This window comes from Hyla sarda, chromosome 2 (assembly GCF_029499605.1).
Source record: "Hyla sarda isolate aHylSar1 chromosome 2, aHylSar1.hap1, whole genome shotgun sequence".
In the NCBI taxonomy this organism is placed as follows: Eukaryota; Metazoa; Chordata; class Amphibia; order Anura; family Hylidae; genus Hyla; species Hyla sarda.
The window spans coordinates 322,853,493-322,880,579 of NC_079190.1; the positions used below are offsets into that span (position 1 = coordinate 322,853,493).

General features: G+C 42.9%; 1 protein-coding gene across 5 annotated transcripts in view; it reads left to right on the top strand.

The window, feature by feature from the left end:
* The first annotated feature begins 8 nt into the window (after nucleotides 1–8).
* The window catches only part of SYPL2 (synaptophysin like 2), a 46,072-nt gene continuing 18,993 nt past the window's right edge, over nucleotides 9–27,087 (top strand). The window contains exons 1-5 of one of the 5 annotated variants that reach the window (XM_056557865.1): nucleotides 9–79; nucleotides 11,286–11,336; nucleotides 14,030–14,203; nucleotides 14,293–14,361; nucleotides 25,063–25,190. In XM_056557865.1, coding sequence (XP_056413840.1) covers nucleotides 14,138–14,203; nucleotides 14,293–14,361; nucleotides 25,063–25,190 — 263 coding nt within the window. In that variant the 5' untranslated portion in view covers nucleotides 9–79; nucleotides 11,286–11,336; nucleotides 14,030–14,137. Of the gene's footprint in view, nucleotides 174–11,285; nucleotides 11,337–14,029; nucleotides 14,204–14,292; nucleotides 14,362–25,062; nucleotides 25,191–27,087 lie in introns of all 5 variants that reach the window. The other 4 variants (XM_056557862.1, XM_056557864.1, XM_056557863.1 and 1 more) reach the window with 4 other exon arrangements.

Genomic DNA, 27,087 nt, shown 5'->3' on the forward strand with positions numbered 1-27,087 from the left:
CTACACGGTTGTGAGGGAGATGCAAGGCATGATGGGAAGTGTAGTTTTGAACAGCAACTAGTGATTGGCGCACACAGATGTGTGTATATTCCGGCGACTTCCGGTTATGCCGTATCTGAAGTAGCGGTTGGATTGGTGGGGAGTTACATTGAAACTGCAGATTGGATTATTGTGTAGCGTTTACTTTTACCATAGCATAGATTTCAGTGCAAGATGTTGGTTAAAACAATACAAGAGTTATACAGCACATACATCGAGTACACATCCGGTGTATTAGTCAAGAGCAGGCAAAGGCAACCTTCGGCACTGCAGATGTTTTGGACTACATCTCCCATGATGCTCTTACAGCCAAAATACTGCCAAAGAATCATGGGAGATGTAGTCCAAAACATCTGCAGTGCCGAAGGTTGCCATGTCTGCTCTAGACTAATGTTTCCCAACCAGGCCGCCATTATGGTGCTTCAAAACTATAACTCCCAAGCATGCCCGGACAGAGTTGTAGTTTTACAATAGCTGAAGGCAACCTGGTTCTGAAGCACTGGTTTATAAGCACATAGACCCAGATTTATCAAACTGTGTGAGAGAAAAAAATAGAGAGATTTTCCCACAGCAACCAATCACAGCTCAGCTAACGAGCTGAGGTAAAGTGAAAGCTGAGCTGTGATTGGTTCTTGTAGAAAAATCCCTCCCCTTTTCTCTCACACATTTTGATAAATCTGGGCCATAGAGAGGGATGTATCAAAACCTGTACAGATGAAAAGTAGACCAGTTGCCAATAGCAACCAATCAGATCAATTCTTTCATTTTCTTAAAAAAAAAAATGCCTCTGAAAAATGCAAGAAGTGATCTGATTGGCTAACTGGTCAACTTTTCCTCTGCCCAAGTTTTGATAAATCTTCCCCATAAAGAACAGGATAAAAACTGATAACATTTTGGCAAACTGTAAACAAAGATTTCCCGGGTATACCACAGTGTACTTTGACAGGCCCACTTGGTATAATGGACTGTAGTCAATTTGTGTACTTACAGTGCATTTTCCAAATGTATATGTCAATTTTGCGGTACGCAATAGCGTAGCACATCGCATTGTTGGTTCCCACAAAATTAACGGATTGGTTCAGAAGAGAACAGTCAGTAGCGCGCTACAGTATTCTCTGGTATCCTTTTTTGACAGATTACCAGTACCGCGAGGGAAAACATAATGGGACCATAGCTGTTCTAGGACCATAAACAGGAACCAGAAAACTGGGCTTTTTCACTTAGCAAACTGAAAATTCTGGCTTAAAATCTGAAATCGGTGCGATTTTACTTGCAGATTTTGACATGGATTTTGGCAAGATTCCATTGATTTCAATGAGAGAATCCATGCAGAAAAGTTACCACTTTTATTACATTCTGAAACATCCACTACAAGGTCTTTGAAAACTATGCAGATTTCTTATTGAAGTCTGTGAGAAATGTTTTATACAAAATGGTGCCAATTTAAATGGGATTTGGTGACAGTTTTCCTTTAAAGAGTTGCTCCCACCATCCTTTTTTTTTCTTTTCTTCCTGTCCCTGCCTATTGCCCATCTATCCCAAATCCCCTCGCGACCTTTATTATAATTTTTTTTTTTTTACTATCTTAGAAATGGCTTTTTGTGCTCACTTATTAGGCAGACTTCCCTAGTAGGCGCGATGTCACTTATGCCTGCTGGGGTCCGACTTCCGCCCTTAGCTCATCTATACACACTTAGCTTATCTATACAGGCCATGATTGTTTTCCTAACAGTGTACCTCCAGCTGTTTCACAAACATCTATTGGCTGTCAGGGCATGCTGGGAGTTGTAGTGGTGAAACAACTGGAGGCACCCTGTGTTAAAAACAATCTATCTTTGTCAAGGCGCCACCTCGTCTTCCCCCCCCCCCCCCCCCCGAAACAACTCCCTATAAGACCTCAGATCAGACACACCCAAGTACAGGACACATGCGTCCTGAGGCAGCAGCAGCAGCACAGCACTGAGATTCAGTGCGCGCTGCCACGCGTATATGCCGGGAGGTGGGGCCAGCGCACGAGGCCAGGGAGCCAATGCGCGCAGCCCCGGCCTTCACAGCGCTCGCTCCCGCCTGTCTGATTGACATGCAGGGAGCGAGCGCAGGTTGACTAAATTCGGACTGATGCCCCGCCGGGATCAGTCCGAATTAATCTGTGACATCACAGCAGGCTGCAGCCACCCACTAGGAGGGAGACCCCTAGTGGCCGGATTTCAAGAGGAAAATAAAATAATTTAACCACAAAAAAAAAATAATAGAAGTATATTAGAGATATGTTGTAGTACATAAGTTCTACAACATATAAAAAAAAAAAAAAAAAAGTTGGGGACAGTGCCCATTTAAGGTATGTTCACAATGAAGAATTGGCATGGAACTGACAGGGAATCATTTTAGTAAGAAAATACTGCAAATCTTCTGCTTGGATAGGAATTGGCACAGAATTTAAGACTGAATTTTTAAGCTGAAATCTATAAGAGGGTCAGTACTATAATCAACAATGTGCTGGCTCTCAATTGTCCATTAAAAATTTATCACGAAAATTCTGCTTCAGTTCCTCGCTCCAAATTTGCCAATGTGGTTACAGAGTGAACTTTTTTTCTCTGTTAACTCACTTAGGTGCAGCTGTCATTATTGACGGTGACACCTAAGGGGTCAAACACCAATCACAGCATTTGCAGCTTTATGTATAAGCTTATGCCATCCCTCCCCCTCCTCCCGCTTCCCTCACTGTGCTTACATGCTGTGCAGGAAGGGGTTAACTCAGTGACCAGCTATAGACTATAATCCCCAAGCTGTTTTCAAGAGCTGAAACTTTTTTCCAATAACATAGCCATATGAGTACTTGTTTTTTGTTGGACAACGTTTTAAAACGTTTTTTAAAAAGTTTTTTAAAAAGTTTTTATCAGCCAGGGTCTCAGTGCTAATGAGAACTAGTGTTTATGAGAACTAGAATGGATAAAGCGGCTCATTTTTGATGACAACATGGGGGTTCATGTAACTTATTGATTACGTTTTTTTAAACTCTTTTTTGGGAAGATAATGGAAAAACATCAATTTAATCCTATGTTTTGCATAATTACTCTATTCACTATGTGGTAAAAATAACATTATGAATTTATTGTTTGGTTCAATATGATCAAAGTAAAAACTTAATTCATATAGTTTTTATAAGTTTTAGTACTTTGCCACAATAAATTATAAAAAAAATGCCACCACATTCATATTGTAACACCTTCGCTCTGGCTGGACACGCCGGCCATTAGCGCTCTCTGCTTATGTCCCCGCTGCCGGCGGGGCTGGGATTCCTATCGTGGGACACGCCCGCATGCAAATCCCAGCCCGTCACTCATGTCCCTCATCTTCCGCCTCTCCGTGTCCTGGCAGTCCCGGCACGCGTGCCCCTCAGGAGGAAGCCATTGAAGCAAAAACGCGTTTGGGGTAGGTTGTTAGCGGTGCCCGTCAGGTGCATGGGTCATGTACAGCATCATTATCTGAATATGTTATTTATCTATCTTGTAACTTGTTGCCTTGCTCCTTAATACCAGTGATATTACTGTTGTCCTATTTATTGATTTGTTCATACTACCTGTTATACTATAGCACTTATATGTGAAGTGATTCTATTCTGGTTATCACTCCTAGAAATGTCACTTTGGTGAAGTGATCCTATTTCAGTGATCACTCCCCCCATATCATTTGTACACCTCTGGGCACTTTACATTGTAGCACCCTCATCCCCCTTTCTTCTGCCTGAAGTACCCCTTTAGTACCCATTCGATATATATGTCTTTTATCGTATGTTTTAAGGTTCTGTGACATCCTAATAAAGTTGGTTCATTTTTATTCACATTTATCTGTATGGTCTCTTGCTTTTGGCGTTGGTGTTGTACGCCGGCCATATGATAGTGGTTCTCGGATAGCAATATGGCTTTGGTAACAGTGTTCTATCCATCTAGAACTCATGGCGGATCTGTTCCCGACGGAGCGTGCTAAAGTGGCGTTTGTGTTCATTCTACTGTCTGGAAAAGCTTTGGCCTGGGCTATTCCTCCCTGGGATCATAGAGATCCGGTCTCCTTGAACCTGTTGGCCTTCCTTGCAGAATTCCGCAATGCATTTAACTCCTTCAGGACGTAGGGCGTACCTGTACGCCCTACGCCCGGTCCCGGTGTTTAAAACGGGGTCACGCCGTGACCCCGCAACACACCGGGTCGATCCCGGCTGCTAATCATAGCCGGGACCCTGGATTAACAGCGCGCGCCATCGATCGTTGTGCCGCGCGCTGTTAACCCTTCAGATGCAGCGATCAAAGTTGACCGCCGCCTCTGAAAACGAAAGTAAACGCTTCCCGGCAGCTCAGTCGGGCTGATCGGGACATGATGATAAAATCGCGATGTTCCGATCAGCTGGGACGCAGGCGGAGGTCTCCTTACCTGACTCCGTGGCGTCCGATCGTCGATTGATTGCTCCAAGCCTGAGCTACAGGCTTGAGCAATCAAGCCCCTATCTCACTGATCCATGCAAAGCTATGGCTTTGCAAGGATCGGCATAGGAGATCAGTGTGTGCAGTGTTATAGGTCCCTATGGGAGCTATAGCACTGCAAAAAAAAGTGAAAAAAAAAGTTAACAAATGTCATTTAACCCCTTCCCTAATAAGAGTTTGAATCACCCCCCTTTTCAAATAAAAAAAATAAAAAATGTGTAAATAAAAATAAACATATGTGGTATCGATGCGTGCGGAAATGTCCAAAGTATAAAAATATATTGTTAATCAAATCGCACGGTCAATGGAGCATGCGCAAAAAAATTCCAAAGTCCAAAATAGTGTATTTTTGGTCACTTTTTATATCATGAAAAAATGAATAAAAAGTGATCAAAAAGTCCAATCAATACAAAAATGGTAACAATAAAAACTTCAGATCATGGCGCAAAAAATGAGCCCTCATACCACCCCATATGTGGTAAAATAAAAAAGTTATAGGGGTCAGAAAATGACAATTTTAAACGTATACATTTTCCTGCATGTAGTTATGATTTTTTCCAGAAGTACTGCAAAACAAACCTATATAAGTAGGGTATAATTTTAATCGTATGGACCTACAAAATACAGAGAAGGCCCGTACGCAGAAAAATAAAAAAGTTATAGGGGGTTAGAAGATGAGAATTTTTAACATATACATTTTCCTGCATGTAGTTAGGATTTTTTTTCCAAAGTACGACAATATCCAACCTATATAAGTAGGGTATCATTTTAACCGTATGGACCTACAGAATAAAGATAAGGTGTTATTTTTACCGAAAAATTAACTGCGTAGAAACGGAAGCCCCCAAAAGTTACAAAATGAAATTTTTTCTTCAATTTTGTTGCACAATGAATTTTTTTTCCATTTCGCTGTGGATTTTTGGGGAAATGACTAATATCACTGCAAAGTAGAATTGATGGCGCAAGAAATAAGCCATCATATGGAATTTTATGTGCAAAATTGAAAGCGTTATGATTTTTAGAAGGTGATGAGGAAAAAATGAAAATGCAAAAACGGAAAAACCGAGATGGCTCTACTGAACCGATGCTAAGGGAACTCCTCCGTTGGTGACTACGCGGTTCAGTTCCGCACTCTTGCCTCTCAACTTTCTTGGAACGACGAGGCCTTGTGTGATACCTTTAAAAAAGGACTTTCCTCTCGAATGAAGGATGCTCTCGCTGCACGAGATTCTCCGGTTAACCTGAGCAAACTTATCCATTTAGCCACTCGAATTGATGTGCGTTTTGCGTGTCAAAATTCTAGTTGGCCCACACTTCCCAACATCACGCTATTGATTAACAGATTTAATTTCTACCAGTGCTAAAAAAATATTTATTATCGCTTAATGCCAAACAATAGTCTAAATAGGGCAAAAATGTATTGATTCCTCAGCCCACGGGTAGTCATCACATACGATTACCCCTTGCCCCTCATACAGTCATGGCCGTAAATGTTGACACCCCTGAAATTTTTCAAGAAAAGGAAGTATTTCTCACAGAAAAGGATTGGAGTAACACATGTTTTGCTATACACATGTTTATTCCCTTTGTGTGTATTGGAACCCTTTGGAAACAATAACTGAAATCAGTGGCTTCCTATAACCATCAATAAGCGTCTCACACCTCTCAGCCGGAATGTTGGACCACTCTTTTGCAAACTGCTCCAGGTCTCTCTTATTGGAAGGGCGCCTTTTCCCAACAGCATTTTTAAGATCTCTCCACAAGTGTTCAATGGATTTAGATCTGGACTCATTGCTGCCACTTCAGGACTCTCCAGCGCTTTGTTGCCATCCATTTCTGGGTGTTTTTTTTTTTTTTTACATATGTTTGGGGTCATTGTCCTGCTGGAAGATCCAAGATCTCGGACACAAACCCAGCTTTCTGACACTGGGCTGGACATGGCGACCCAAAATCCGTTGGTAATCCTCAGATTTCATGATGGCTTGCACACATTCAAATGAAGGAAGTCCAGGCACACGGTAAATAGCTTTCACTGTTTTATTCAAGCTTTCAGCTTAGTGTATCTGCACGCGTTGCGGCTCCACCTGAGCCTTTCTCAATAGCTGATTACAAACAATGGAAGTGATATCTTATAGCAACAAAAATAGGCGTGATCACATATGAACAGAACCATCGCAACTTACTGCTAAATAAAAGTTAAAATAGGCATAATCCATAACTTAAAGAGACAAGTATGAACAATGCCTTATGAAAAGTAAACAAAAAACAAACATCTCACCATATTTGGATTTTCTATTAAGGTCATTCTCTGTTCGATCTGAAAATAGAAATAAAACAACATAGTATCAAATATCATATATGTTGCAAAATTTCATAATCTCTTTTGAGACCACTAGGTGACAATGTATTGAGAACATGAATCCAGGACATTAATTCCTTTGTCGTGAAGCGTACTGGATTCATGTCCTCGATACATTGTCACCTAGAGGTCTCAATAGAGATTACAAAATTTTGCAACATATATCATATTTGATACTATGTTGTTTTATTTTCAGATCCAACAGAGAATGACCTGAACAGAAAATCCGAATATAGTGAGATTTTTGTTTGTTTACTTTTCATAAGGTATTGTTCATACCTGTCTCTTTAAGTGATGAATTATGCCTAGTTTAACCTTTATTTAGCAGTAAGTTGCAATGGTTTTGTTCATATGTGATCCCGCCTATTTTTGTTGCTATAAGATTTGTAATCAGATGTTGTAATCAGCTGTTGAGAAAGGCTCAGGTGGTGCCGCAACCCATGCAGATACGCAAAGCTGAAAGCTTGAATAAAACAGCGAAAGCTATTTACCGTATGCCGGGACTTGCTTCATTTGCTTTACCACTTTCCATGTGCAACGGGTTTCCAGCCACAGTGCCGACTGCCTTCTACTCATTCATTGCTTGCACACATTCAAGGCATCCAGTGCCAGAGGCAGCAAAACAACCCCAAAACATCATTGAATCTCCACCATATTTTACTGTAGGTACTGTGTTCTTTTCTTTGTAGGCCTCATTCCGTTTTCGGTAAACAGTAGAATGATGTGCTTTACCAAAAAGCTCTATCTTGGTCTCGTCTGTCCACAAGACATTTTCCCAGAAGGATTTTGGCTTACTCAAGTTCATTTTGGCAAAATGTAGTCTTGCTTTTTTATGTCTCTGTGTCAGCAGTGGGGTCCTCCTGGGTCTTCTGCCATAGCGTTTCATTTCATTTAAATGTCGACGGACATTTTGCTCTGAGACTGATGCTCCCTGAGCCTGCAGGGCAGCTTGAATATCTTTGGGACTTGTTTGGGGCTGCTTATCCACCATCCGGACTATCCGGTGTTGACATCTTTGATCAATTTTACTCTTCCTTCCACGCCCAAGGAGATTAGCTACAGTGCCATGGGTTGCAAACTTCTTGATAATGTTGCACACTGTAGACAAAGACAAATCTAGATCTCTGGAGATGGATTTATAATCTGCTTTTAGGTGTGATTTTAATAATTCCCACACCTGTTTCTTGCCCCAGGTGAGTTTAAAGGAGCATCACATGCTTGAAACAATCTTGTTTTTCCACAATTTTGAAAGGGTGTCAATATTTTTTTCCAGCCCATTTTTGGAGTTTGGTGTGGCATTATGTCCAATTTGCTTTTTTTCCTCCCATTTTTGGTTCCAATACACACAAAGGGAATAAACATGTGTATAGCAAAGCATGTGTTACTAAAATCCTTATCTGTGAGAAATACTTCATTTTCTTGAAAAATGTAAAGGTGCCAACATTTACGGCCATGACTGTAGCTCTCTTACTATTCTTTTTGTATTAGTTGCATCTCTGATACTAAATAGTATATTGACTGAAGTTTCTCTAGAATCCTACAAAACATGGGTAGAAATATTTAAAGGGGTACTCCGCCCCTAGGCATCTTATCCCCTATTCAAAGGATAGGGGATAAGATGTCTGATCACTGGGGTCCCACCTATTGGAGGGGGCATGGCAGCAGTCGGGAGGACATGACATCACGAGGGGGCGGGCCGTGACATCACGATCCTCCGGCCCCTGTATCACCTGTCATCAGTCACGAGCGAACTTCGTTCCATGCACAAGATGACATTGGATGCTGTAGGAGAGATTGCGGGGGTTCCTAGCGGCGGGACCCCAGCGATCAGACATCTGATTCCCCTATTCTTTGGATAGGGGATAAGATGCCTAGGGGCAAAGTACCCCTTTAATACTTTCCTGCAGTGTGCCAGTGTACACCTACTTTCTCTTATACACCCTGTTCCAAGTTATTACGCAAATTATATTTTTCTCATTTACCTAAATAATTGATGAAAATAACAGTCAGGATAATTCTCTTGTTATCAACTATTAAGAGTACAATTCAAATTTTACTGAACAAACCTCCTAATGATAAGAGTATTTTTTTTAAACATAAAAAACTTACAATGCACTGTTCCTTAATATTACGCACAGTAAGTTTCAAAACACTTTATAGGTTGTAAAGAACTGAAAATTGTCATTTGTTGTGTTTGGAGCATATTTACTGAAATCAAAAGCTATTTTAATCAAACTTTTAACAACATTTTAACTTTTTAAACATTTTAACAGGTCACGTTACATTTTAACATAGGACCTCTTATTTGATAGCAGCTTCACAAGTCTTGCATCCATTGAACCTGTGAGTTTCTGCTTGAATTTGTTTGCAAGATGTCAGAATAGCCTCCCAGAGCTGCTGTTTGGATATAAACTGCCTCCCTCCCTCATAGATCTTTTGCTTGAGGATGCTCCAAAGGTTCTCAATAGGATTGAGGTCAGGGAAGGATGGAGGCCACACCATGACTTTCTCTCCTTTTAGCCCCATAGCAGCCATTGATGCAGAGATATTCTTTGCAGCATGAGATGGTGAATTGTCATGCATGATGATTTTATTATGAAAGCATAGTTCTTCCTTCTGTACCAGGGAAGAAAGTGGTCAATCAGAAACGCCACATACTTTGCAGAGGTCATCTTTTCCCCTTTCGGGGACCCTAAAGGGGCCGACCAGCTCTCCTCCCATGACTCCACCACTGCCTTGCTGATGTTGCAGCCTTGTTGGAACAGGTTGGCCGTCCACCAACCATCCACTACTCCATCCATCTGGACTATCCAGGGTTGCACGGCACTCATCAGTGAACAAGACTGTTTGGAAATTAGTCTTCACATATTTTTTCTGCCCAATGCAGTTATTTCTGCTTGTGAGCATTGGTAAGTGGTGGCAGACTAGATGGTTTATGCACGGTCACAAGACTCTGGAGGACTCTACACCTTGATGTCTGTGGGACTCCAGAGGCACCAGCAGCTTCAAATATTTGTTTGCTGCTATGTAATGGTATTTTAGCAGCTGCTCTCTTGATCCGATGCATGGATCTGGCAGGACTCTTTCTCAATGTGCCTTTATCTACACAAACCCGTCTGCACTCTGAATCAGCCATAAATCTCTTAATAGTGCGATGATCACGCTTAAGTTTTCGTGAAAGATCTAATGTTTTCATACCTCGTCTAAGGCGTTGAACTATTTCACTCTTTTCGGTAGCAGAGACTTCCCTTTTCTTCCCTATATTGCTTGAAAACAGTGATCTGCTTAATAATGTGGAATACCCACCTTTAGTAGTTTTTCCTTAAATTGGGCTCACCTAATTATCACAGGTGTCCGAGATTGTTTTCAGTGATCAAAAGAGCCCTGAGACACAATGCCATCCATGAGTTAAACTGAAAAAAAAATTATATTTAATCTTTGTGACACTTAAATAGGATTTGCATAATAATTTGTAACAGGGTGTAATGTATCAAAGCCCAAAAGTCAACTTTTTTGTAGTTGTTCCAGTAACATGTTAATAGCTCTTATGTGCACTGTCGTATTACCTGCCACTTCTTCCTAAAGCTGATGGTGTATTTTTAATTGAACAACACAAACCTGCTTTGCTGTGGCCTCTTTTGTTGTATTGCACTGGGTTACCTTTGGCTTCCAGGCCAGCATCAGTGCTAAAAGAGTACCTGTCACCAAAGAAACTTTTCTAAACTAACTCAGGCTATGTTTGCTAACTACTCCTAACACCCTTAATTTTTTTTTTTTTTTTTAATAAATGGAGGGTTTTTATTCTTTCACATCACATTACTGCGGAAGTAGCAGACATTGGCCCTCATTTACTATTCTAAACCCGACCTCTTTTGTCGGGTTTTTTTGGCGCATCTTTGTCTGCGCCATGTCGCAGATATCATGCGCCAGTCTGCGACACTATGCGACATTTTTTCCCGACGGACCCGATGTGGATTCTCCCAAACCCGAAAAAGGGGCGTAACCCGACATTTCTGAGCTTTCCCACGTATTTATTAAGGTTTCCAACCCGAATTTGTTGAATTGTTGTGGATTTTTTCCCGACAGCTCAGAGGAGTTGGAAACCAAAACCTACAAAACCCACGTGCGACAAACAGGATGCGACATAATAATAAATACCAGGGGAAAAAAGCAGTCGGGTAAGAAAGCAACATAGACTTACAACCCGATTTTCTTAGTAAATGAGGGCCATTGTCTGACTCTTTAGCTCTATGGAATGGTACTGCTTAGGAGCTCTGGGGGGCACACTAGGTGCTTTACAGCTTTCCCCTTAGATGGTGCCAAGTCCCCTAGCCTATACTATCTCGGGGGTGGTGGGAATTTTCTTTTATGCTTATGTATTGCTTTTATGTACTGGCTATGCTTTGTTTCAGCATACTCTCAGAAGATATGGCACCTGCACTGCTTACTTCACTGGACTTGAGGTGATCCTTCCCTTCTTTCTGGACAGTTTTTTTACTAACGATGTTTCTCTAGTGCCTTACCTGACCAGACACTGTTTTTGATTAGTGCTGTTATATGGTTTTGTTACCTAAACACAAAATCCCAATAAAATGTGTTTAAAAAAAAAAAAAAAAAAAAAAACTGTAAGAGCTTTAAAAAGCTCTGTATCTTACCTTTCTTTTCTTATCTTACCTTCCTATATTTCTTATCTTACCTTTCCTATCCTACCTTCACTATAATACCTTCTTGCTAACATAGTGCAATCTCCTAGCAGGAGAAAGTGGGCATTTCCCAGCAGGCATGACATCACTGAAGCCTGCTGGGGGACCACTTCCACCCTCACATTGTTGCAGTGCTGTGATGAATAGAGGACCTCAAGCTCTGTGCATCTTTCAGTGAGGCTCTTTGCAGCTTTCAGTCTGTGCAGCTTACTCTGTGCAGCTTTCAAGAAGGGAGACCCCTGGTGGCCAAAAGTATACAGCAGAAAAATTAACTTAATAAAAAAAAAAAAATTTATGGAAGTTAATTACAAAAGTTGTTTATTTGGCATAAGGAATCAAATATAAAAAATCATGTTTAATGACAGTGCCCATTTAACAAGGATTATTTATTTTATGGCAATTCTTCAAAACTACTGACACTGTTACATAGCTGTTAGGACAAGGAGTCACATGGTACCTTTGTATATATCTGTCTGTGCTTCCCTAAAGTAGAAAAAATGGTTGTATTCTCTGGTGCAGAGAGTCAACAAAGCATACCCCAGCCCCTGAAGTGCTGACGACTAGAATGCCTCCTTGCTTCTCTTGCCATCCCTGACCCTGCCTGACAATCAGGGCTTGGCTTCCAGCACCCAGCCTTCTTTAGAAATCTCCCTCCTGTATTGTGCGTACAAATTGTGCGCAGGTTTGAGCGAGGAGGTGTTCAAGCTCTAGCACTTCAGGGGCTTGGGAACACCTCTCTGACACTTTCCATCAGAGAATAAAAGCATTATTCTACATTATTGAAGCACAGGCAGATATATAAAAAAAAGTTCCATATGTCTCCTTGCACTAACTGCTGTTTAACAGTTTGGTATCTGAACTGCAGCTGACAAATACCCCTTTAACCTCTTAACGACAATGGCCATAAATGTACGTCCTGATGCACTGGTACTTAGCGCACCAGGAGGACATTTACATCCTGTACATGACAGCAAGCACCGGAGCTGTGCTCGCGTCATGCATGGCAGGTCCCGGCTGCTATCAGCAGCCGGTGACCAACCGGTAATGGCGGACATCAGCGATCGCTCTGATGTCTGCCATTAACCCCTCAGACGCCATAATCAATACAGATCACAGCATTTGCATTACAATAAAAGCATTACAATAATAGAAAAGTATATAATCATGGGTATCATTTTAATCGTATTGAATTGATCCACAGAGTAAAGAAAACATGTAATTTTTACTGTAAAGTGTACAACAAAACCCTCATTACGAAATTACGAAAATTGCGGTTTTCATTTAAATTTCCTTACAGAAATAATTTTTTTTGCGTTCACTGTACATTTTATGGTAAAATGAGAGGTTTCATTACAAAGTAAAATTGGTTGCACAAAAAACAAGCCCTTATATGGGTCTGTGGATGGAAATATATGAATTTTAAAAGGCGAGGAGGAAAAAAAACAAAAAAACGCAAAAATAAAATTGGCCTTGTCCTTAAGGCCAAAATGGGCTTGGTCCTCAAGGGGTTAATGAAAGAAAAATGCTCCCGCCTCACACATGAGGATGATTGACAAGCCAGGAGTCTGCACAGAGCCCTGCTTGTCCTGCCCTCACTTCCTGTATTTTGTCTCCTCACAGAGACACACAGGCAATAGCTGCAGGGACAGCATTTTTTACCCCAAAACATACACATTTTTTAACCAATGTATATTACAAATATACATATAATAGTATTAACTACATCATATAAAAAGTTTTTGTTGACAACAGGTACACATGTAATTGAATGTCTGTTCACTCTGGCACATTTGATGTGATTGTGTTGTATATTATATCAAATGATGCTTCAATTCTTTAAGAAATCATCAGTTGTTCCATTGTAAGGTTAGCATTGTTTATACAGTTGAGGTAATTGCTTCTAAAACCATAAGATCATGCAGCCTGCCAGTGTCCCCTGTTCCAAGTAAAGAAGCCCTGTGTGTCACCTCCCACCAGCTGGACTGATGACTGTGAATGTCCTGTTTTGGGATAGGGTGTGCATAGGGATCAAGTGTCCTTTGCAATTACACTGCTCACTCTAAACTAGGGTTTTTTGTCAGTGCACTGAGAGAGAGGGGGAGAAAGAAGGTGAAGGTTGGCGAGTGGGTTAGGGAGGGGGCAGAAGGATAGATAGGCAAGGGCACCGAGCCAGGTCAGGCAGGACAGGGGCAAGAGAATACTTTACAGCAGTATACAATTATCTGGGCAAAAGCTCCTAGGAGAACACATATAGTCTAATATATAAAGGGCACACATGTATTAACAGAAATATTAGATCTTAAATTACAGAACACAACATAATAGAACACCAAAGTGGAAATGAAAAAAAGTAATTATAGAAAGTGACAAAAAACTACATTTGAATTCAGAAGACTAGCTAGACTAAGTTACAAGTTTAGCTAGAAGGGCTTAAAGTAAGAATTATATTGCAGCAAGGGACCCAGCTGTAAAGAGTCTGAAGATCACTCTGGGAAACAGAAGCACTTTATTTGGATACTTGGATTTCATTCATCTGCTTTGGAAAACAGTGAATAAGGAATATGTCTACAGGAGTGTCCTCCTCGACAATGGACAGAGAAGGGGGCCATACAGGCTTTGCCTTCAAGGTATCGCAAGATGGTGGACAGTATGAATGATGTAGTCTTTATTTATTGTGAATAATCTAGATAATGACATCTCACCCCTGATTCACTAGAATCCACTGACAGGTCTGCGCTGGAAACGACTGGAAGAGCCACTTGGATTCCTTAAATTGCTTGAATGGGTAAGAAAAGCTTATATTTTCAATGGCTGGACACTGAATTCATAGTTCTTGGCAATATTACAATGACATTATTATCTTTACTTCTTATGTTGGATTATACCAGGAGATATCTTGGATTGATATCTTTACTTTCTTGCGTCCACTAATGCCATGTGCACAGTCTGTGCAAATAATTTAGGTTGTTATGGAAGCCCAAAAAGATATCAGGGGACATTTATCATTCTAGTCTTTATAAAGTGTGTTTTGAAGTCATTTATTTGTGCAACATATTTATCATAATATAGCGATAGGGTTGATAAATTTGATGCATGTAAGCAAAAAAAAATAAATCACTCTACGACTTTTCTGCAACTTTTTATCCCGTTATGCAAAATATGCTCTCCACAGCCAGTTTTATAAGCCAGGTCTGGACTGGTAGATTTGCGACAAATTGAGGCCTTTGCAACAAATTCGCAACTTTTGAAAGAAAAGTTGATCTTCATAAATCAAAGCAAAAATGATGTTCCAGTCATTTTAGTTAAAATCCTTTTGTGTAACATAGAGATATTTCTAAGACTTTTCTACACCAAAGAAGGCTATAAACCTGTTCATAAATTCCTCCCATTGTATGTTTGGCAACCAGCGGCAGTCTCAGCTGTTTCTGCACTCAAATGGTGACAACTACTCTGCCTGTATGCATAAATATTTTTGTCACTACAAAGGGTGTTTGTTTAAGATTTGTTTCGAAACGGAATCCTGTATGATATTCATGACCTCATGGCAATCACTCATTATTATTTTTTCTACTATGTTTGCTTTAGAATTTCTTTCATACAGTATTGTGTATTTCTACTCCCAGCCCCCAACTTGGATGGCTCTATATGCCAATCACAAATAGCCGCTCTCACATTTCACTGCAGTTCAGGAATCTCTCCCAGTCAGTAACCTTTCTAACATCTCCATACACCACATGCTTAGAATCACTCAGCACTCAACTTGTGCCAAAGTGTGTTCAAATTTCAGCCATATATTCTGTGTTTTACATGTATCTTTAACATCTGAACACTAAACGACTGTGTTATTAAGTAGCTCAATTACATATTGTAAGTAGTCCCTTGGATGATAACACAAACTGGTAAATTACTTTGCGCCCCCTTACTCTAAAAATATTTATGTAACTTATTGAATACATAGACCTCATCTTATCTCATATTATTCTCTTAAACATAATTCATGCAGAAAAATTTGACCTATACTGGTAAAAACAGAACACCTATTTGTACAATTGCCAGTGGGGGAGAAGGGCGTTACTTGGTGGTAGGGTCAAAGACGTACATGGGTAGAAGGTTGTTAATTGTTGATGAGGCTAAAGGTGTAGAAGGATGTTACTTGTGGTAGGGATATAGAAGTAGTAGGGTGTTATTTGGTGGTGGTTTTATAGAGGAAGAAGGGTGTTACTTAAGAGCATTGTTAGAGTGGTAGAAGAATTTTACTTGGTGGTAGGGTCACCTACATGGGTGTACATAGAAGAGTGTTAATTGGTGATTGAGTTACACTGTGTTACTTGGTGGTGGGTTTACAGAGGTAGAACAGTGTTACTTGCTGGTGGGGTTAAAGAGGTAGAAGGGTGTTACTTGGCGGTAGGGTCAGAGGAGTGGAATAATTATACTTGGTGGTGGGGTAACAGGTAGAAAGGTGTAACTTGGTAGAGGGGTAATGGGTAGAAGGCTGTTACTTGGCAGCGGAGTTACAGGGGTAGAAGGCTGCTTCTTGGTGGTGGACTTTCACAGTATTACGTGATTGTGGGATTACAGAGGCAGAATGGTATTACTTGCTGGTGGGGATACAGAGGTAGAATAGTTTAGGGTAGGGGAGCTATAGAGGTTACTTGCATTATTCATTTTTACTGTTCATTTAAAAAATACAATGCAAATTTATCTGTTTGCCACATGTTCATAATTGACCACAGGAGTCATGACCATATCTCATACATTAATGAACCCATACCAGCTCTACTGTTCAAGCACTCGAGGTCAACAAAGAAATATGATGCGTTGGTTCCAAGGGACATACACCAAGAAGCTAATGCAAGGGATGTGTTATTTCTAATTGGGGGATTTACATGTGTTTTTGTGGTTGTCTTTTTAATTACAAGGTGATAATTTTATCTAGAGGGTGCTATATGTATTGCATAAATAGACTAAAGAAGGGGAAGATGTATTAAAACCTGTGTAAAGAAAGAGTGGTTGCCATATCAGATTGCCTTTTTAAAAATGAAAGAAACAATCTGATTGGTTGCTATGGGCAACTGTACCACTCTTTCTTTACACAGGTTTTGATCAATCACCTCCTTAAACTGTATATTTTTTACAATTATTAAAGTGCTCCCCAGAACCCAGTCAGGGTAGACAGCAGCTGTATTTTAGTTAGTACAAAGATGCTTGGCATGAAGACAGGCAAACACATTAAGAAACTTTTTCCAAAATATGAGTTGTGCGGTAAAATTCTTCACTTGTTCCTACTCTAAGCTTTGTAAAAGTAGAAATGGGAGTAAGAGTAGAAACATTTTTAAAGGGGTACTCCTGTGAAAAACACATTTTTTAAATTTTCTGTCTGACCACAGTGCTCCCCATAGCAAACCTTTCCTGCTCTGGACAGTTCCTGACATGCACAGAGGTGTCAGCAGAGAGCACTGTGGTCAGACAGAAAAAACTATACAACTGCCTCTGTAGTATACAGCAGCTGTTAAGTACTGGAAGGATTAAGAGTTTTATATAGAAGTAATTTACAAATCTGTTTAACCCCTTAAGGACGCAGGACGTAAATGTACGTCCTGGTGAGGTGGTACTTAACGCACCAGGACGTACATTTACGTCCTAAGCATAACCGCGGGCATCGGAGCGATGCCCGTGTCATGCGCGGCTGATCCCGGCTGCTGATCGCAGCCAGGGACCCGCCGGCAATGGCCGACGCCCGCGATCTCGCGGGCGTCCGCCATTAACCCCTCAGGTGCCGGGATCAATACAGATCCCGGCATCTGCGGGAGTTCGCGATTAAAATGAACGATCGGATCGCCCGCAGCGCTGCTGCGGGGATCCGATCATTCATAACGCCGCACGGAGGTCCCCTCTCCTTCCTCCGTGCGGCTCCCGGCGTCTCCTGCTCTGGTCTGTGATCGAGCAGACCAGAGCAGAAGATCACCGAAAACACTGATCTGTTCTATGTCCTATACATAGAACAGATCAGTATTAGCAATCATGGTATTGCTATGAATAGTCCCCTATGGGGACTATTCAAGTGTAAAAAAAAATGTAAAAAAATGTAAAAGTAAAAGTAAAAAAAAAGTGAAAAATCCCCTCCCCCAATAAAAAAGTAAAACGTCCGTTTTTTCCTATTTTACCCCCAAAAAGCGTAAAAAACATTTTTTATAGACATATTTGGTATCGCCGCGTGCGTAAATGTCCGAACTATTAAAATAAAATGTTAATGATCCCGTACGGTGAACGGCGTGAACGAAAAAAAATAAAAAATGTCCAAAATTCCTACTTTTTTAATACATTTTATTAAAAAAAAAATTATAAAAAATGTATTAAAAGTTTTTTATATACAAATGTGGTATCAAAAAAAAAGTACAGATCATGGCGCAAAAAATGAGCCCCCATACCGCCGCTTATACGGAAAAATAAAAAAGTTATAGGTCATCAAAATAAAGGGATTATAAACGTACTAATTTGGTTAAAAAGTTTGTGATTTTTTTTAAGCGCAACAATAATATAAAAGTATATAATAATGGGTATCATTTTAATCGTATTGACCCTCAGAATAAAGAACACATGTCATTTTTACCATTAATTGTACGGCGTGAAAACAAAACCTTCCAAAATTAGCAAAATTGCGTTTTTTGTTTTAATTTCCCCACAAAAATAGTGTTTTTTGGTTGCGCCATACATTTTATGATATAATGAGTGATGTCATTACAAAGGACAACTGGTCGCGCAAAAAACAAGCCCTCATACTAGTCTGTGGATGAAAATATAAAAGAGTTATGATTTTTAGAAGGCGAGGAGGAAAAAATGAAAACGTAAAAATTAAATTGTCTGAGTCCTTAAGGCCAAAATGGGCTGAGTCCTTAAGGGGTTAACTTACCAGCTCCATGTTCAATGTTTTCCATCAGACTACCCCTTTAATAGTTTTTTTCCATGGTAATAACATTATGTTAATCATGCCAAAATTATTATGTGCTGAGTCTTGCTGTATATTATTGTAATCGTTCCATGATACTGTCAATAAGGGTCTTATACAGACATCGAAAGTTTTTAGACGACACCTATTAATCACAGCTTGCCGACTTCAGTAATGTAATGGGCATATAGATATAGATTGTGATATTTTCTTGGACCATTGTAACCTGAACCCATAACCAACATACAATGTGTTACGCCGAGCGCTCCGGGTCCCCGCTCCTCCCCGGAGCGCTCGCTTCACTCTCCCCGCGGCAGCGCTCCGGTCACGTCCTCTGACCCGGGGCGCTGCGATTCCGCTGCCAGCCGGGATGCGATTCGCGATGCGGGTAGCACCCGCTCGCGATGCGCACCCCGGCTCCCCTACCTGACTCGCTCTCCGTCTGTTCTGTCCCGGCGCGCGCGGCCCCGCTCCCTAGGGCGCGCGCGCGCCGGGTCTCTGCGATTTAAAGGGCCACTGCGCCGCTGATTGGCGCAGTGGTCCCAATTAGTGTGTTCACCTGTGCACTTCCCTATATCACCTCACTTCCCCTGCACTCCCTTGCCGGATCTTGTTGCCTTAGTGCCAGTGAAAGCGTTCCTTGTGTGTTCCTTGCCTGTGTTTCCAGACCTTCTGCCGTTGCCCCTGACTACGATCCTTGCTGCCTGCCCCGACCTTCTGCTACGTCCGACCTTGCTTTTGCCTACTCCCTTGTACCGCGCCTATCTTCAGCAGCCAGAGAGGTGAGCCGTTGCTAGTGGATACGACCTGGTCACTACCGCCGCAGCAAGACCATCCCGCTTTGCGGCGGGCTCTGGTGAAAACCAGTAGTGGCTTAGAACCGGTCCACTAGCACGGTCCACGCCAATCCCTCTCTGGCACAGAGGATCCACTACCTGCCAGCCGGCATCGTGACAGTAGATCCGGCCATGGATCCCGCTGAAGTTCCTCTGCCAGTTGTCGCTGACCTCACCACGGTGGTCGCCCAGCAGTCACAACAGATAGCGCAACAAGGCCAACAGCTGTCTCAACTGACCGTTATGCTACAACAGTTACTACCACAGCTTCAGCAGTCATCTCCTCCGCCAGCTCCTGCACCTCCTCCGCAGCGAGTGGCCGCTCCTGGGATACGCTTATCCTTGCCGGATAAATTTGATGGGGACTCTAAGTTTTGCCGTGGCTTTCTTTCCCAATGTTCCCTGCATCTGGAGATGATGTCGGACCTGTTTCCCACTGAAAGGTCTAAGGTGGCTTTCGTAGTCAGCCTTCTGTCCGGAAAAGCCCTGTCATGGGCCACACCGCTCTGGGACCGCAATGACCCCGTCACTGCCTCTGTACACTCCTTCTTCTCGGAATTCCGAAGTGTCTTTGAGGAACCTGCCCGAGCCTCTTCTGCTGAGACTGCCCTGTTGAACCTGGTCCAGGGTAATTCTTCCGTTGGCGAGTATGCCGTACAATTCCGTACTCTTGCTTCAGAATTGTCCTGGAATAATGAGGCCCTCTGCGCGACCTTCAAAAAAGGCCTATCCAGCAACATTAAAGATGTTCTGGCCGCACGAGAAATTCCTGCTAATCTACATGAACTTATTCACCTAGCCACTCGCATTGACATGCGTTTTTCCGAAAGGCGTCAGGAACTCCGCCAAGATATGGACTCTGTTCGCACGAGGCGTTTCTTCTCCTCGGCTCCTCTCTCCTCTGGTCCCCTGCAATCTGTTCCTGTGCCTCCCGCCGTGGAGGCTATGCAGGTCGACCGGTCTCGCCTGACACCTCAAGAGAGGACACGACGCCGTATGGAGAACCTCTGCCTGTACTGTGCTAGTACCGAACACTTCCTAAGAGATTGTCCTATCCGTCCTCCCCGCCTGGAAAGACGTACGCTGACTCCGCACAAAGGTGAGACAGTCCTTGATGTCTACTCTGCTTCTCCACGTCTTACTGTGCCTGTGCGGATGTCTGCCTCTGCCTTCTCCTTCTCTACAGTGGCCTTCTTGGACTCAGGATCTGCAGGAAATTTTATTTTGGCCTCTCTCGTCAACAGGTTCAACATCCCGGTGACCAGTCTCGCCAGACCCCTCTACATCAATTGTGTAAATAATGAAAGATTGGACTGTACCATACGTTTCCGCACGGAGCCCCTTCTTATGAGCATCGGATCTCATCATGAGAGGATTGAACTTTTGGTCCTCCCCAATTGCACCTCGGAAATTCTCCTTGGACTTCCCTGGCTTCAACTTCATTCCCCTACCCTGGATTGGTCCACTGGGGAGATCAAGAGTTGGGGGTCCTCTTGTTCCAAGAACTGTCTAAAACCGGTTCCCAGTAACCCTTGCCGTAACTCTGTGGTTCCTCCAGTAACCGGTCTCCCTAAGGCCTATATGGACTTCGCGGATGTTTTCTGCAAAAGACAAGCTGAGACTCTACCTCCTCACAGGCCTTATGATTGCCCTATCGATCTCCTCCCGGGCACTACTCCACCCCGGGGCAGAATTTATCCTCTCTCTGCCCCAGAGACTCTTGCCATGTCCGAATACGTCCAGGAGAATCTAAAAAAGGGCTTTATCCGTAAATCCTCCTCTCCTGCCGGAGCCGGATTTTTCTTTGTGTCCAAAAAAGATGGCTCCCTACGTCCTTGCATTGACTACCGCGGTCTTAATAAAATCACGGTTAAGAACCGCTACCCCTTACCCCTCATCTCTGAACTCTTTGATCGCCTCCAAGGTGCCCACATCTTCACTAAATTGGACTTAAGAGGCGCCTATAACCTCATCCGCATCAGAGAGGGGGACGAGTGGAAAACGGCATTTAACACCAGAGATGGACACTTTGAGTATCTGGTCATGCCCTTTGGACTGTGCAACGCCCCTGCCGTCTTCCAAGACTTTGTCAATGAAATTTTTCGTGATCTGTTATACTCCTGTGTTGTTGTATATCTGGACGATATCCTAATTTTTTCTGCCAATCTAGAAGAACACCGCCAGCATGTCCGTATGGTTCTTCAGAGACTTCGTGACAACCAACTCTATGCCAAAATTGAGAAATGTCTGTTTGAATGCCAATCTCTTCCTTTTCTAGGATATTTGGTCTCTGGCCAGGGACTACAGATGGATCCAGACAAACTCTCTGCCGTCTTAGATTGGCCACGCCCCTCCGGACTCCGTGCTATCCAACGCTTTTTGGGGTTCGCCAATTATTACAGGCAATTTATTCCACATTTTTCTACCATTGTGGCTCCTATCGTGGCTTTAACCAAAAAAAATGCTGATCCCAAGTCCTGGCCTCCTCAAGCAGAAGACGCCTTTAAACGACTCAAGTCTGCCTTTTCTTCGGCTCCCGTCCTCTCCAGACCTGACCCTTCCAAACCCTTCCTATTGGAGGTTGATGCCTCCTCAGTGGGAGCTGGAGCTGTTCTTCTACAAAAAAATTCTTCCGGGCATGCTGTCACTTGTGGTTTTTTCTCTAGGACCTTCTCTCCAGCGGAGAGGAACTACTCCATCGGGGATCGAGAGCTTCTAGCCATCAAATTAGCACTTGAGGAATGGAGGCATCTGCTGGAGGGATCAAGTTCTCCTGTTATTATCTACACCGACCACAAGAACCTCTCCTACCTCCAGTCTGCCCAACGGCTGAATCCTCGCCAGGCCCGGTGGTCTCTGTTCTTTGCCCGATTTAATTTTGAGATTCACTTTCGTCCTGCCGATAAGAACATTAGGGCCGATGCTCTCTCTCGTTCCTCGGATGCCTCAGAAGTTGAACTCTCTCCGCAACACATCATTCCACCTGACTGCCTGATCTCCACTTCTCCTGCCTCCATCAGGCAGACTCCTCCAGGAAAGACCTTTGTTTCTCCTCGCCAACGCCTCGGAATCCTCAAATGGGGTCACTCCTCCCATCTCGCAGGTCATGCGGGTATCAAGAAATCTGTGCAACTCATCTCTCGCTTCTATTGGTGGCCGACTCTGGAGACGGATGTTGTGGACTTTGTGCGAGCCTGCACTATCTGTGCCCGGGATAAGACTCCTCGCCAGAAGCCCGCTGGTTTTCTTCATCCTCTGCCTGTCCCCGAACAGCCTTGGTCTCTGATTGGTATGGATTTTATTACTGATTTACCCCCTTCCCGTGGCAACACTGTTATTTGGGTGGTCGTTGATCGATTCTCCAAAATGGCACATTTCATCCCTCTTCCTGGTCTTCCTTCTGCGCCTCAGTTGGCTAAACAATTTTTTGTACACATTTTTCGTCTTCACGGGTTGCCTACGCAGATTGTCTCGGATAGAGGCGTCCAATTCGTGTCTAAATTCTGGAGGGCTCTCTGTAAACAACTCAAGATTAAATTAAATTTTTCTTCTGCATATCATCCCCAGTCCAATGGACAAGTAGAAAGGATTAACCAGATCTTGGGTGATTATTTGCGACATTTTGTTTCCTCCCGCCAGGATGACTGGGCAGATCTCCTCCCATGGGCCGAATTCTCGTATAACTTCAGGGTCTCTGAGTCTTCCTCCAAATCCCCATTTTTCGTGGTGTACGGCCGTCACCCTCTTCCCCCCCTCCCTACTCCCTTGCCCTCTGGTCTGCCCGCTGTGGATGAAATTTCTCGTGACCTTTCCATCATATGGAGAGAGACCCAAAATTCTCTCTTACAGGCTTCATCACGCATGAAGAAGTTCGCGGATAAGAAAAGAAGAGCTCCCCCCGTTTTTTCCCCTGGAGACAAGGTATGGCTCTCCGCTAAATATGTCCGCTTCCGTGTCCCTAGCTACAAGTTGGGACCACGCTATCTTGGTCCTTTCAAAATTTTGTGTCAAATTAATCCTGTCTCTTATAAACTTCTTCTTCCTCCCTCTCTTCGTATCCCTAATGCCTTTCACGTCTCTCTTCTCAAACCACTCATCCTCAACCGTTTTTCTCCCAAATCTGTTCCTCCCACTCCTGTTTCTGGCTCCTCGGACATCTTCTCGGTCAAAGAAATTTTAGCTGCCAAAAAGGTCAGAGGAAAAAATTTTTTTTTAGTGGACTGGGAGGGTTGTGGTCCTGAAGAGAGATCCTGGGAACCTGAGGACAACATCCTAGACAAAAGTCTGCTCCTCAGGTTCTCAGGCTCTAAGAAGAGGGGGAGACCCAAGGGGGGGGGTACTGTTACGCCGAGCGCTCCGGGTCCCCGCTCCTCCCCGGAGCGCTCGCTTCACTCTCCCCGCGGCAGCGCTCCGGTCACATCCTCTGACCCGGGGCGCTGCGATTCCGCTGCCAGCCGGGATGCGATTCGCGATGCGGGTAGCACCCGCTCGCGATGCGCACCCCGGCTCCCCTACCTGACTCGCTCTCCGTCTGTTCTGTCCCGGCGCGCGCGGCCCCGCTCCCTAGGGCGCGCGCGCGCCGGGTCTCTGCGATTTAAAGGGCCACTGCGCCGCTGATTGGCGCAGTGGTCCCAATTAGTGTGTTCACCTGTGCACTTCCCTATATCACCTCACTTCCCCTGCACTCCCTTGCCGGATCTTGTTGCCTTAGTGCCAGTGAAAGCGTTCCTTGTGTGTTCCTTGCCTGTGTTTCCAGACCTTCTGCCGTTGCCCCTGACTACGATCCTTGCTGCCTGCCCCGACCTTCTGCTACGTCCGACCTTGCTTTTGCCTACTCCCTTGTACCGCGCCTATCTTCAGCAGCCAGAGAGGTGAGCCGTTGCTAGTGGATACGACCTGGTCACTACCGCCGCAGCAAGACCATCCCGCTTTGCGGCGGGCTCTGGTGAAAACCAGTAGTGGCTTAGAACCGGTCCACTAGCACGGTCCACGCCAATCCCTCTCTGGCACAGAGGATCCACTACCTGCCAGCCGGCATCGTGACACAATGCCACAGACACTTCGGACCTGAGGCTCATGTGTATGGCTGTAAGAGCCGATCCATTAGATAGGGCATTTTACTGGTACAGTATAGTGTAGTACTGCACTGCTCTTTACTTGTACCAGGACTAACGGCTCCATTGTACACCAGGTTAGGGCGGCTCCATTTTGTATGACACTGTGCACACTGTATGAAGAAGCACCTGCCCACTTTTTATAAAGTGATTTATAGATTCTAGCTAATATTTATCATTCACTCATATGTAAGGACTTGTACATATTAGTTATCTTCATTTTTCTTAAGTTTTTTCTTATTTTGGAATGACATTTTTGAGACTTTGGGTTATGGTCTCAAGATACAATGGTTTGAATATACTATGTTCTTCCTGGAACAAATTAATATTGTAACATGAGGGGCAACTGTACTCTAACTTTACAATCTAGGTAGCTCTTTTTCTGTATGTAAATAAATAATGAACATTTTTACCCATATGAATTCTTCCAATTCTCTTTGTTCATAAATGTATACCTAAATAAATATGCATATATAGTTTCTCTTTTTGATGTCATGTTTTTGGGTGTATACATTTCATTCATGCACTACATTCTTAATCTGCTGTTTACTGTATTACATATATGTCTTGTTTCTTTTTCTGTCTTTCAGCTGTTTGCTATCTTTGCCTTTGGATCTTGCGGCTCTTTCATTGGAGAGACAGCAGTAGTTGTAATGTGTACGATTTCAGAAAAGACAGAGACAGATCTCATTTCTGTGCCTTTTTCTTATCCTTTCAGGTAATACCTTGGCATTTCACCTGACTCTTTGCCAGAATAATATATTCAGAGTTTTTTCTGGAATAGTTGTCAGATTGCTTTTTTTTCAGAGGCCTTGTTAAAGTAAAAGAAGCAATCTGATTGCTTGTAATGGGCGACTGGTCAACTTTTATTTCTGCACAGGTTTTGTTTGACAAATGCTAAATTGTGATGATAAGATGACTTATTGCATCTCCAAAATGGCAGGTCTTTTTGGGTGTATGTTATGGAATGCTCAAAGGAAGGACAACTGATTAACCTGTAAGAGAGTCATAAGCAGTCAATATGTACGGTGCTAGTGAAGTCTAACCTACCTAAACTCACAGGAGGGGTCTAAACTCACAGGAGAGTTTCTGTAGCACCAACTACAGAAGAAATGACTGCTGGCGGTGATAGAAAGGTCTTTCAGAAAAATGACAAAAATCTATCTGATTAGTTGCTATGGGCAACTGCACTATTCTTCTTCTCACAGGTTTTGATAAATCTCCCCCAATGTGTTTACTTGGCTTGCTAGGAAATCAAGTCTATGAGTAAACACATGAAGGCTGCACCTCTCCACTTACTTGACTTAAAGGAGATTTGTGTTCGGGGCTCCATACGTGTACTAGTGACAGGAAAGATTGCCTACATACCTATACAAGATCTTACCCTAGCATAGCGGTCTGAGTTGTGCCATAACCGCGCAATGAGGGCACGCCTATAGAGGGCATGCACTATAGTGAAGGAATAAATATAAGGGAGGGTTGGGAGGGTTCCACAAACGTCACGTGCTCCGCCCCTGTAGGAGAGGGAGAAGTTATATACACACGCCCCCACCTGTTCCCAATAAGCCCCACCTGGAAGTGCAGGGAGCGATAATTACTTCTGCCCCTCACACAAATACAGCCCATCAGGCTTTATACATATCATCATCCGCAGGATAGGGGATACGTTTTAGATCATGAGGGGTCTGACCACTGGGAGCCCCTGTGACCTCCCTTCATATATCTCTATGGGAGAGCAGTTTGGCTATCTTTGGCTCTCCCTTAGAGCTGTATGGAGTGTTGTATGGGCGTGTTGGTGGTGAGGGGTCCCAGTGGTCAGACAACCCACAATCTAAAACTTATCCCCTATCCGCAGGATACATTTTTGTACATGATACTTCTCCTTTAAAGGATTTGCTACTAATTTCTTGGTGCCACATACCACAGGGCACCTTCAGTGGGCATGTGAAGTTCTTGCCTAAACAACGTTATGGCTGTTAAGTTTATTTTTTACATAAACAATTGAATAACTTTATACATATAATGTATTTTATTTTTTTTTTTACTTGTACTGATCCTAAATAACAGCTTCTATGATAATTCATAATGTTCAGTTCTGCTGGTTGTCATTGGAAACAAAAAATAAGCCTTTCATCAAATAGATCTCTAACATCTTAGCTTAGCATTTATATTGCTATATCACAGTAGTTGTTCCCACATCTGATAAATGTACAGCACCTTATGTAGACACTAAACTTTTTAGAAGACAAATCACTTGAGCAAGCCCTATGCAGTCATTAAACTAGCAAGGACTGTGTGGAGACTTAAAGGGGTACTCTGTTGGAAACCTTTTTTATTTTTTTTTAATTTTTTTTATTAAACAACTGGTGCCAGAAAGTTAAACAGATTTGTAAATTACTTCTATTAAAAATCTTAATCCTTCCAGTACTTATTAGCTGCTGAATATTACAGAGGAAATTATTTTATAACTTTTATTTTATAACTTTTTGGAACACAGTGCTCTCTGCTGACATCACAAGCACAGTGCTCTCTGCTGATATCTCTGTCCATTTTAGGAACTTTCCAGAGAAGCATATGTTTGCTCTGGGGATTTTCTCCTACTCTGGACAGTTCTT